Here is a 13,337-nt window from a genome sequence, read left to right on the forward strand (position 1 = left end):
GCACTTTTTAAAAAGGGGCTGCCCAATCTTGACATGTGTGCTAACTGAGCCGCCGGACTGCATTTGGCGACACTAAAACTGGAAAGCTGGATTGTTGAAATAAACACGTGGAGAAATATCTCAAATTTTAAACCTAGCGCTATTATTATAGTAATGTAGCATTATTATTCTAGTAATATAGTGTTATAGTAGTTCAAATAACTAATTGATTAACAATAATTTTGTATTGTATCAAGTAATGCGGCCCGTCAACTTCCCATTTTTTCTACCCGGCCGAGTTTGAGACCCCTGCTCTACAGGGTGGGCCATTTATATGGATACACCTAAATAAAATGGGAATGGTTGGTGATATTAACTTCCTGTTTGTGCCACATTAGTATATGGGAGGGGGGAAACTTTTCAAGCTGGGTGTTGACCATGGCGGCTATTTTGAAGTTGGCCATTTTGTATTCAACTTTAGTTTTTTCAATGGGAAGAGGGTCATGTGACACATCAAACTTATCGAGAATTTCACAAGAAAAACAATGGTGTGCTTGGTTTCAACGTTACTTTATTCTTTCATGAGTTATTTACAAGTTTCTGACCACTTATAAAATGTGTTCAAAGTGCTGCCCATTGTGTTTGATTGTCAATGCAACCCTTTTCTCCCACTCTTTACACACTGATAGCAACACCACAGAAGAAATGCTAGCACAGGCTTCCAGTATCCGTAGTTTCAGTTGCTGCACATCTCGTATCTTCACAGCATAGACAATTGCCTTCAGATGACCCCAAAGATAAAAGTCTAAGGGGGTCAGATCGGGAGACCTAGGGGGCCATTCAACTGGCCCACGACGACCAATCCACTTTCCAGGAAACTGTTCATCTAGGAATGCTCGGACCTGACACCCATAATGTGGTGGTGCACCATCTTGCTGGAAAAACTCAGGGAACGTGCCAGCTTCAGTGCATAAAGAGGGAAACACATCATCATGTAGCAATTTCAGATATCCCGTGACCTTGAGGTTTCCATTGATGAAGAATGGCCCCACTATCTTTGTACCCCATATACCACACCATATCATCAATTTTTGTGTTCCAACAGTCTTGGAGGGATCTATCCAATGTGGGTTAGTGTCAGACCAATAGTGGTGGTTTTGTTTGTTAACTTCACCATTCACATAAAAGTTTGCCTCATCACTGAACAAAATGTTCTGTGTAAACTGAGGGTCCTGTTCCAATTTTTGTTTTGCCCATTCTGCAAATTCAGTGCGCCGATCTGGGTCATCCTCGTTGAGATGCTGCAGCAGCTGGAGTTTGTAAGGGTGCCATTTGTGAGTAGCTAATATCTGCCGAAGGGATGTTCGACTGATGCCACTCTCCAGTGACATGCGGCGAGTGCTACGCTGTGGGCTCTTGCTGAATGAAGCTAGGACAGCCACTAATGTTTCTTCATTAGTGACAGTTTTCATGCGTCCACATTTGGGCAAATCCAACACTGAACCAGTTTCACGAAACTTGGCAAGCAGTTTACAAACTGTTGCATGGGAGATGGGTGGTCTCGTAGGGTGTCTTGCATTGAAATCTGCTGCAATGACCCGGGTACTGCGTTCACCAGACATCAACACAATTTCTATCCGCTCCTCACGTGTTAACCTCTGCGACATGTCAATGGCTGTAAACAAAGAGAAGCTTGTAAATAACTCATGAAAGAATAAAGTAACGTTAAAACCAAGCACACCATTGTTTTTCTTGTGAAATTCTCGATAAGTTTGATGTGTCACATGACCCTCTTCCCATTGAAAAAACTAAAGTTGGTAACAAAATGTCCGACTTCAAAATGGCCGCCATGGTCAACACCCAGCTTGAAAAGTTTCCCCCCTCTCATATACTAATGTGCCACAAACAGGAAGTTAATATCACCAACCATTCCCATTTTATTTAGGTGTATCCATATAAATGGCCCACCCTGTATACATTGATAATGTGCTCAATGACTATTCTAGCTGCAAACATCTGGTTTTTAATGCAATATATACATAGGTGTATAGAGGCCCATTTCCAGCAACCATTACTCCAGTGTTCTAATGGTACATTGTATTTACTAACTGTGTTAGAAGGCTAATGGATGATTAGAAAACACTTGACAGCCCTTGTGGAATTATGTTAGCACCGCTGTAAACAGTTTTGCTGTTTAGAGGAGCTATAAAACTGACCTTCCTTTGAGCTAGTTGAGAATCTGGAGCATTACATTTGTGGGTTCGATTAAACTCTCAAAATGGCTAGAAAAAGAGAGCTTTCATGTGAAACTCGACAGTCTATTCTTGTTCTTAGAAATGAAGGCTATTCTATGCGAGAAATTGCCAAGAAACTGAAGATTTCCTACAACGGTGTGTACTACTCCCTTCAGAGGACAGCACACACAGGCTCTAACCAGAGTAGAAAGAGAAGTGGGAGGCCCCGCTGCACAACTGAGCAACAAGACAAGTTCATTAGAGTCTCTAGTTTGAGAAATAGACGCCTCACAGGTCCTCAACTGGCAGCTTCATTAAATAGTACCCGCAAAACTCCAGTGTCAACGTCTACAGTGAAGAGGCGACAACGGGATGCTGGCCTTCAGGGCAGAGTGGCAAAGAAAAAGCCATATCTGAGACTGGCTAATAAAAGGAAAAGATTAATATGGGCAAAAGCACACAGACATTGGACAGAGGAAGATTGGAAAAAAGTGTTATGGACAGACGAATCGAAGTTTGAGGTGTTTGGATCACACAGAAGAACATTTGTGAGACGCAGAACAACTGAAAAGATGCTGGAAGAGTGCCTGACGCCATCTGCCAAGCATGGTGGAGGTAATGTGATGGTCTGGGGTTGCTTTGGTGCTGGTAAAGTGGGAGATTTGTACAAGGTAAAAGGGATTTTGAATAAGGAAGGCTATCACTCCATTTTGCCACGCCATGCCATACCCTGTGGACAGCGCTTGATTGGAGCCAATTTCATCCTACAACAGGACAATGACGCAAAGCACACCTCCAAATTATGCAAGAACTATTTAGGGAAGAAGCAGGCAGCTGGTATTCTATCTGTAATGGAGTGGCCAGTGCAGTCACCAGATCTCAACCCCATAGAGCTGTTGTGGGAGCAGCTTGACCGTATGGTACGCAAGAAGTGGCCATCAAGCCAATCCAACTTGTGGGAGGGCCTTCTGGAAGCATGGGGTGAAATTTCTCCCAATTACCTCAGCAAATTAACAGCTAGAATGCCAAAGTTCTGCAATGCTGTAATTGCTGCAAATGGAGCATTCTTTGACGAAAGCAAAGTTTGAAGGAGAAAATTATTATTTCAAATAAAAATGATTATTTCTAACCTTGTCAATGTCTTGACTATATTTTCTAGTCATTTTGCAACTCATTTGATAAATATAAGTGTGAGTTTTCATGGAAAACACAAAATTGTCTGGGTGACCCCAAACTTTTGAACGGTAGTGTAAGTTGAAACACAATTATTAACTGTAACAGACAAAGCTGAGGAACAGCCAAACTCTGCTACAAAGGTGAGATTTCTTGTCACAGGTCCACCTTGGCAAGACTGAGCACAGCAACAAAACTTTGCAGCATTTTTCCACATCTGCCTAAAACTGCATGTGCACAGTATTGTACACGTATATGTATGTATGTGTGTGTGTGTGTGTGTATGCATATATATATATATATATATATATATATATGTGTGTATATATATATGTATGCATGAATGTGTTTGTGCGTGTGTGTGCATGCGTGTGCATATATATATATATATATATATATATATATATATATTTGAACGGGGATGAGATTCAACACCAGACACAGCTCAAGGACAAAAGTGGCACTGTTCCTGAAAAAAAGACAAGAGCTCTTTTGTCTGATTCGGGATAACCCCTTTGTATGGATTTAGGTTTAAACCCACTAAAGAAAAATTATGAATGAGCACAACAGTTGCGTAGAACATAAATATAGGCATAGACAGTAGCTGAAAATGAAGAACTGTCAGTTATAGGTATTCTTGTAAGTGGTAATATTTAGTAAGATTAGAAAGGGAGAAAATAGTTTTAACCCTGAGGGTATGTTCACATGCAAACTCAAAAGCGTCTGAAAATACGGAGCTGTTTTTTAAGGGAAAACAGCTCCTGATTTTCAGAAGTTTTTTGAGCAACTCGCGGTTTTTGCGGCGTTTTCGCTGCATGTTTTACGGCCGTTTTTGGAGCTGTTTTCAATAGAGTCTATGAAAAACAGCTCCAAAAACATCCCAAGAAAAAACATCAGAACAGAATGCCGTTTTTCCCATTGAAATCAATGGGCAGATGTTTGGAGGCGTTCTGCTTCAGATTTTTGGTCCGTTTTTTGGGCGTTCACGGCCCGAAAAGCGTCCAAAAATAAGTCGTGCGAACAAACCCTTACCAATTTTAAGAAGGTTCATTGTGGAATTAAGTATTAAGCTGAGAAAGTCCAGAAAAAAAAAATCTTTTGAGCTTTATCACGTAGAGCGATAAACTAATCTAGGCTTGGGTGTTTTGTCATAATAGTGTAGTTAATAATGTATAAGGGACTGTCTGTAATTCACAGTGTATAGGAGGTAGAAGTTGTAATAATACTTGTCACAGTCCGTCCTAGGGACAGAGGCATGGGCCCTCTTTGTTACTATTAGATTTGGCAAGTGATAAACCGGGAGGTTGGAGTTCAAGGAATGGAGCAGTCTTTACCTTAAAATGCACCTCAGAGTGGTATGGACTTTGTGCAGGGAATGCCGGTATCGTGTCTCCACGGTAGTATCCTATAGCAACCGCTGACGGTTTATAGATGGTATTTCCAAAGCAAGGTACCAGAATCGATAAAAAGAAGCGTGGTCGTACAAAGCCAAGGGCTGGCAGAGTTCATGCAACACAATAAGACAGATTCAGGTCAGGGCATCCCAAGGCAGTCAGGAAACATTTCAGGTTAAATCTAAAATAGCAAACAACAAACACCTTCACAAGTGGACAGGATCCAAATAACATTGTTGCACAGGCAAGAAGTGGCAGTTCTGAGTAAGTTTAAAGGGAGTCTGTCACCAGACATTGGCCTGTAAAATCAGCAGCACAGTAAGATAGTGTAGCCTCACCCGACTATAACGTTTTCCTTTTTCAGATGCGTGGCTCCGCTGCAGAAATATAAGTTTATTATTTATATGCAAATTAGCTATTTGGAGCAACGAGGGCGTCACCGTTAATCCAAAAAGCTCTACCTTCTCTCCCCAGTCCGTCCCTTCCTCCCTTCCTTCTATGATTGACAGTGCCAGGCATTCTCCTCAGCGCGCCTCAGCTACTAAACCGGCGAATGCACAGTACAGCACTGAAGTTTCACGGGTCGAATCGGCTTTACTATGCATGCGCCGATTACATCACACTATACCCGTATTAGCAAAGGTGACACCCATGTTGCTCCAAATAGCTAATTTGCCTATAAAGAATAAACTTATATTTCTACAATGGAGCCACTCATCTGAAAAAGGAAAACCGCATTATGTTCATGTGAGGAAACACTATCTTACTGTGCTGCTGCTTTTATAGGCCAATTTCTGGTGATAAACTCCCTTTAATTATTAAGAGGTGATCAGCCACAGGCTGAGCACTGACCAGATGACATATTCCTCTAGCTTTTTAAGATGTAGCAGAGCTCGCGCACACCCCTTTGGGAGGCCGGCGGCAGTTAGACCAGGAGAAGAGTGTCAGCCACACAGGTTTGCGCAGCGGCCCGTTGTAATAATGACAGATAAGACCGCTTTATGATGTTCTGTGTCAAAAACGTTACACAGAAAATAATACGTAAAGAGAAGGTATTTACATAGTTCACTTTTATACTTCCTCGAAATAAGGAAAAATCGAATCCTTATTTACAGGTAGTAGAAGGATGAGATTGTAAATTCTTATATGTTTTTTTTAAAATAAAAATAATAGACTATTTTTCCAAGTTGGAAATCCTTAATTGCTCATGTTAGAGATTATTATACCATATTTCTATCTTGTGTATGTTTACTTTGTGTTTAATTGCTTTCATACTGGAATTTAATTCTTGCTTTGCAGGAATTGTTGCGGTCCTGTTTTGTGGAGTGACTCAGGCCCATTACACGTACAGCAACTTATCTGAGGAGTCCAAACTGAGAACGAAACAGGTAGGATGATTGTGTGAATTTTCCAATTAACAGAAAAAGTCAATCAACACCAAAGGGTGCAACGCCCTACATTTAGAAGTATTTGGAGCGCCTCAATGTAAAAAAAAAAAGAAAAAAAAAAAAGATCATACAGTGCTTTCTGATAGTTTTCAGTTTACTATATACTGCACTGACCGCATTCATAAATGCATAATATGGTTGTTTTTCTGTTTCGTTTTTTTAAAATAGAGGTACTCTTATAACGGAATCGGTGGAAAAACCACAGCAAAATTCAGCTTGTAGTTTTGACAACAGATTTTATGCTCCCTATACAAGTCTATGAGGGTAAACACAGAATATCCGCTCACAATATGTAGCATTAATTGACAGGCTGTGGATTATAAAGTTGCACTGCGTCTGAATTTCCGCATGAATTGTTGAAATCTCATCCACTTTGCTGCCACTGTAAATGCTGCTGATTTTCCACACGTTAATCTGTTGCGGAAAATCCATATTGTATCCGGCCTGTGGGAACATAGCCTTAGGCCCGGATCACACACATATTTTTTAGGCCTTTTTCACAAAAATAATTTTTCAGGTGTTTTAAACTGCATAAAAGAAATAGTTTTTAAAATGAAACATGCGTTTTTCAAGCTCTTTTTACTGGCGCTTTTAGATGGCGTTTTTCATTTGATGTCATTTTGTACATGCTTTTTATTTCTGTCGTTTTTGAAGTTCTATAGCGCAGCTTATGGGGAAAACGCCTTAAAAAACGCCATAACCAAAGCATGCTGCATTTGGAAGACACGCCACTGACCAAAAAATTGGCTCAAAAACGTCACAGACCAAAACATAGTTGTTTGTAGTACATTTTATATTTTAATAAAGAAATTAATGTAACATCTGACCATACTAAAAAAAAAGCACCACAAAACGCCATAAAAAACGCAGCAACACACTGTGTGTGCGAATCCTGCCTCATGCAGTTTTTGTCTGAGTTTTTTTTAGCAAAACACAAGACTCAAAAACACAAAAGCCAAGTGATGCATCAGTATTTTTTATACCTTTCCTTCCTTTTGGATCCACTTCTGACTTTGGCTAAAAAAAACTCCACCACAGACTGCATCAAAACTGTGTGATCCTGGCCTTAAGGCCCTATTACACGGACCAATGATCGGGCAAACAAGTGTTCAAATGAACGCTCGTTCCCGATCATTTCCCTGCACGACCGCCATCAGGAATTTCTGGGCTCCATAAAGCCAAAGAGCTTGGATCACCCCCTCCATTACCGTGTGTGGGCAACAGAAAGTGTAGCGCTCATGCTTGTACGCTGTACGCGGTAACTGATTTTGGTACTGACGTCAATTACAGTGTATAAAAGCATGGAGTAGTCAGTGGCCGGTTGATGCCCTGGATTTTATTGAGTTCAGATAAAATGTATCCCACTGTATGGCATACAATGGAATACGTCGCCTGTGGATTGGCCCGTAAATGGACAGAGACGTCAGGAGCTTTCCCAAGTCCCTGAGCAGAGTGCTTGTAATTCTCTGCTTGGGGACTCCAGCATTGGGAAGCCCCTGACATTACTGTCCATATAGTGTTGTCAGGAGCGGTATACAGTTGTTTTTGGTTTTTTGCGGGATCTCTCAGGACGGAGGAACAGAGTCTACTACGCTATTCCATCCTTCATAAAAAAAGGTATACCGAAGTATATCAACCCGACGGAGACCAAAAGGACATAAGTGAGCCCTATGAACACATTTATTGTGTACGTCAGATTTTCCGATGTACAAGATAAACCTAGGGCTATAACATGATGTGAAGGGCGCCTTAAGAGAAGGTGAAGCACTTGCGAGGATGAAAGGAGAACGTAGGGAGGTAAAAAAAAAAAAAAAGCCTTTACTTACCACGGCGACACGTCTCTCTGACGTCCTGCAGTCTGGCCTCCTGGGATGAAGTTTCATCCCATGTTGACCGTGTGACCTGCTGAGCCTGTGATTGACTGCAGCAGTCACATGAGATGAATGGTCATCCATGGATGCTGGGCTGGACACATAAACAGAGAGTTTTGGGTAAGTATAATCTTTCTTTTTTTCTGAGTTGCGATTTTTACGTGGCGGAATCGTAGCTTTTTTCGCCGCAAAAACATCTGCTATTTGTTGCGGGTTTTACTTTCTTATTGAATTAGATGGGGAAAACCCGCAACAGAAAGCAGTGATTCCGCAACATAAATTGACATGCAGCGGATTAAAAAAAATGCACGGCAGGTTGATTTATTAACGTTTTTCAGCTCATTTTTTACGCAGCGTTTGGATGAGGTTTGTTCAAATCTGTTGTGTTAAATCCATAGTGTTTACGCTTCGTGTGAACTTACCCTTACAGATTTTGCTAAGGATTTGCAGCAAATTAACCCTTTGTATTGTAAAGGGTGAAATGTGTGGCAATTTTTCAACATAATTGGCACAGAATCTCCTAAATCCCATGCAGATTTTTTCTGCTGCATGTGTATGGGGCTTTGAAAACCCCATTCACATGAATTGTATTGTAATTTGTAGTGGATTTTCAGTGCGCAATCCGCACTGAAAATAGGAGACAAATTCACCATATCTGAAGTGGCCTTAGGGTCTATTCACACAGGGCGGTCAAATCCCATTTTTTTCCACGATTTTAGCAAAATCACTGTGAGAATATAGCTTAAAAGCAAAGTTTTTTCATGTTTTGTGCCATTTTTTTAATGCAATTTTCGTAATCACGGCACAAATGGCGCGGTCTTGGCACAATATTGCCCTGCACCTTTTTTGCCATGATTACGAAAATTGCGGCACAAAAAAAAGTGAGTGAAACGAAAAAAAAGACTCACTTTATTTTCTACAAGTGGGGTCAGGAGGGATGTGAAGGAGGATGGGACACTCACCAGCCTTGCAGGGTTCAGTCGGCTGTGTAGAGAGGTACCTCTTTGGTGGATGGTCTCTCTCCAGATGGAGCTTCTGCTTTCATGGTGCTTATGCAGCAGCTTCCCCTACTGTAAGTCCTCTCAGGGTCCCAGCGTCAGTAACTTTGGAGGAAGTAAAGGGCCCTATTACATTGAATGGTCCCTTCCTTACTCCAAAAAATTAACGCTGGGGCCATGATCCATATGTTTAAAGTAGCTGAGAAGCGGACGGTCCCCTTTTTTTCAGCATTGTGGCTGGGCCCCTGACTTCAGTATCAGCCGTACTGTCCTGATGGCGGCCCAATTGCAGTATGCAAACAGGGCAACGATCAGCCAATGAACAAGCAAACGCTCGTTCATCGGCTGATCTGCTCATTTATGTAGCATTAAAAATTATTATTGTCTGCCGACATGATGAAAATGTATGGGAACAAACGATCAGAGTAATGATCGCTCGCCCCCATACATAAGCAATAATTGCTCCTTGTGAACTGAGCAAACGAGTGCCGATCAACGAGCTGTCTCGTTGATCTACGCTCATAATCAGCCGAAATTTCTGTGACTGAAAATCAGTTCCACTCATTTGAAAGTAACTTGCAGAAATCCATATGCTTGCTGCAGAAATAAACCCATTCAGATGAATTCTACTGATTTTAAGGCGCAGAAATTTCTGCAATAAAAGCTGTAGCATGTGAATCCACCCTTTAGCTACATGCACACATTACGTAATTGGATGTGCTGAATCCGCATCAAAACCGCAAGTAATTTTGCAGGTAAAATCCACACTTTGAATTGCATTTTCTGATGTGGTTTTAGGTGCGGTTTTTACATTTTGATGCAGAAACAGGTGCAGATTTTATACTGCGGATTTTGGTGCGTTTATTTATAAACTTATCAGATACAATTCTGAGACGGCAATGTTATGTACTTTGCTGGTACTGTATTATACTGTGGAATTGCCCCCCCAAAAAAATCACTGCAGCAAAACCGCACGTAATACGCATTGTGTGCATATGGCCTTAGGCTACGTTCACACAGCGTTTTGCATTGTTTAAAGTTTTTTTTAGGTGAAAATATGCTGCAGTATTATCTGGGTATAGTAATTTGTTCTGGCCTTTGGGTGACATTTTTATTTTAAAACAGTTTGTATATGCTTTTTGCTGTCATTTTCAAGTCCTGAAGAGGATTCTATGTGAAAAAAATGGCAGAAAAAAAGCATGTACAAAATGTTTCAAAATAAAACAGTTACACCATAATAGCTTGTAATAAATTCCATGAGAAATTCATGAAATACAATTATTTTTTGTGTTTAAAAACGCTATAAAATGTTATATATGCAGGCGGCCTTAGGAGTAGTTTTGCCTCAGCAGTGGAAAAAAAATATGGCAAGTGTGTATACACCCTTAGCTTTATAGTTCATTTACCTGTCTGTGCTTTGGGGGGCCTAGAGGTGATTACTTTCTCTGTCTACTTTATTATTAATTTCATTATTTACTTATTATTTATTTATAATTGCAAGGTAAATAGCATTTTCATTTGGTAACTAACAATAATGAATAATTTATTTTAATTTTGTTTTCTTGGTTTATCCTTGTTTTATTTTTTTATTCTAATTGGTCAACCAATGAAAACTATTTCCACTGAAACTAAACCTTAGTCTGTGCAGGGAATTAGTTCACTTATAGCTGGATTCACAAAGCTATATTTTCATTCTGTGGTACTGTATGTACATCTGTACGTTTTTGGCGGGAAACATGTAACACAGACTAAATTGTGTTCTAGCACTGTTTAAACAAGTGTTCTCCAGTCAAATATTGAAGAACCTCTTAAAAAGTGTACCTGTCTCCCACAAAGAGAAAATGACACGAGATGCTTCTCTTCAAGTAGAATCACAATAAGGCCAGGATCACACACACAGTTTGAATGCAGTTTTTGTGGCAGTTTTTCTTTCAAGTTTTTTTTTGCGAAACTAAGAACTGGACACAAAAGTAAAGAGATGCATCAGTCTTTATATCTTTCCTTCCTTTAGGATCCACTTCTGGTTTTGGCTTTAAAAAACCCAGCCACAAAAATTAGCAGAGCAAGCGGTGGAGAATTTGTCAGGGATATGGAGGGTTTTTCTGTCAGGTTATCCGGACCCTGCGTGCTGCAATCCATTACCAGAAGGTCAGAGGTCGCCATAGTCTTGTGGGGTGGGGGTGTCCATGTGCTCCGTCTTACCTTTGCCCGGCTGAGTGACGCTATCAATTGGATTTTTATTGTCATAAGATAACAGAAAAACATCTCCCAGTTTATTTTTTAAGCACAGTTTATACTAGAGATTAACGTTATTACTAGTGACTGTACACTCAGGTACAGAAGAAACCCATATATAATACACACAGGTACAGAGGAAACCCATATATAATACACTCAGGTACAGAAGAAACCCATATATAATACACACAGGTACAGAAGAAACCCATATATAATACACACAGGTACAATACAGACCCATATATAATACACACAGGTACAGAAGAAACCCATATATAATACACACAGGTACAATACAGACCCATATATAATACACTCAGGTACAGAAGAAACCCATATATAATACACACAGGTACAGAAGAAACCCATATATAATACACACAGGTACAATACAGACCCATATATAATACACACAGGTACAGAAGAAACCCATATATAATACACACAGGTACAATAGAAACCCATATATAATACACAAAGGTACAATACAAACCCATATATAATACACACAGGTACAGAGGAAACCCATATATAATAAACACAGGTACAGTACAAACCCATATATAATACACACAGGTACAGAAGAAACCCATATATAAAACACACAGGTGCAGAAGAAACCCATATATAATACACACAGGTACAGAAGAAACCCATATATAATACACACAGGTACAGAAGAAACCCATATATAATACACACAGGTACAATACAAACCAATATATAATACACACAGGTACAGAAGAAACCCATATATAATACAGGCACAATACAAACCCATATATAATACAAACAGGTACAATACAAACCCATATATAATACACACAGGTACAGAAGAATCCCATATATAATACACACAGGTACAGGAGAAACCCATATATAATACACACAGGTACAGAAGAAACACATATATAATACACACAGGTACAGAAGAAACCCATATATAATACACACAGGTATAGAAGAAACCCATATATAATACACACAGGTACAATACAAACCAATATATAATACACACAGGTACAGAAGAAACCCATATATAATACACACAGGTACAATACAAACCCATATATAATACACACAGGTACAGAAGAAACCCATATATAATACACACAGGTACAGAAGAAACCCATATATAATACACACAGGTACAGAAGAAACCCATATATAATACACACAGGTACAGAAGAAACCCATATATAATACACACAGGTACAGAAGAAACCCATATATAATACACACAGGTACAGAAGAAACCCATATATAAAACACACAGGTGCAGAAGAAACCCATATATAATACACACAGGTACAGAAGAAACCCATATATAATACACACAGGTACAGAAGAAACCCATATATAATACACACAGGTACAATACAAAACCATAAATAATACACACAGGTACAGAAGAAACCCATATATAATACAGGCACAATACAAACCCATATATAATACAAACAGGTACAATACAAACCCATATATAATACACACAGGTACAGAAGAATCCCATATATAATACACACAGGTACAGGAGAAACCCATATATAATACACACAGGTACAGAAGAAACACATATATAATACACACAGGTACAGAAGAAACCCATATATAATACACACAGGTATAGAAGAAACCCATATATAATACACACAGGTACAATACAAACCAATATATAATACACACAGGTACAGAAGAAACCCATATATAATACACACAGGTACAATACAAACCCATATATAATACACACAGGTACAGAAGAAACCCATATATAATACACACAGGTACAGAAGAAACCCATATATAATACACACAGGTACAGAAGAAACCCATATATAATACACACAGGTACAGAAGAAACCCATATATAATACACACAGGTACAGAAGAAACCCATCTATAATACACACAGGTACAATAGAAACCAATTTATAATACACACAGGTACAGAAGAAACCCATATATAATACACACAGGTACAATACAAACCCATATATAATAC

The 13,337-nt window shown here is 39.5% G+C and overlaps 1 protein-coding gene across 1 annotated transcript in view; it reads left to right on the plus strand.

The window, feature by feature from the left end:
- The window catches only part of SLC9A9 (solute carrier family 9 member A9), an 885,771-nt gene that overhangs the window by 333,139 nt on the left and 539,295 nt on the right, over window positions 1-13,337 (plus strand). The window contains exon 9 of the mRNA XM_075861458.1: window positions 6,080-6,168. Within this exon, the coding sequence (XP_075717573.1) occupies window positions 6,080-6,168 (89 nt within the window). The remainder of the gene's footprint in view (window positions 1-6,079; window positions 6,169-13,337) is intronic.

The sequence above is a fragment of the Rhinoderma darwinii genome, chromosome 4 (assembly GCF_050947455.1).
Source record: "Rhinoderma darwinii isolate aRhiDar2 chromosome 4, aRhiDar2.hap1, whole genome shotgun sequence".
NCBI classification, from domain to species: domain Eukaryota; kingdom Metazoa; phylum Chordata; class Amphibia; order Anura; family Rhinodermatidae; genus Rhinoderma; species Rhinoderma darwinii.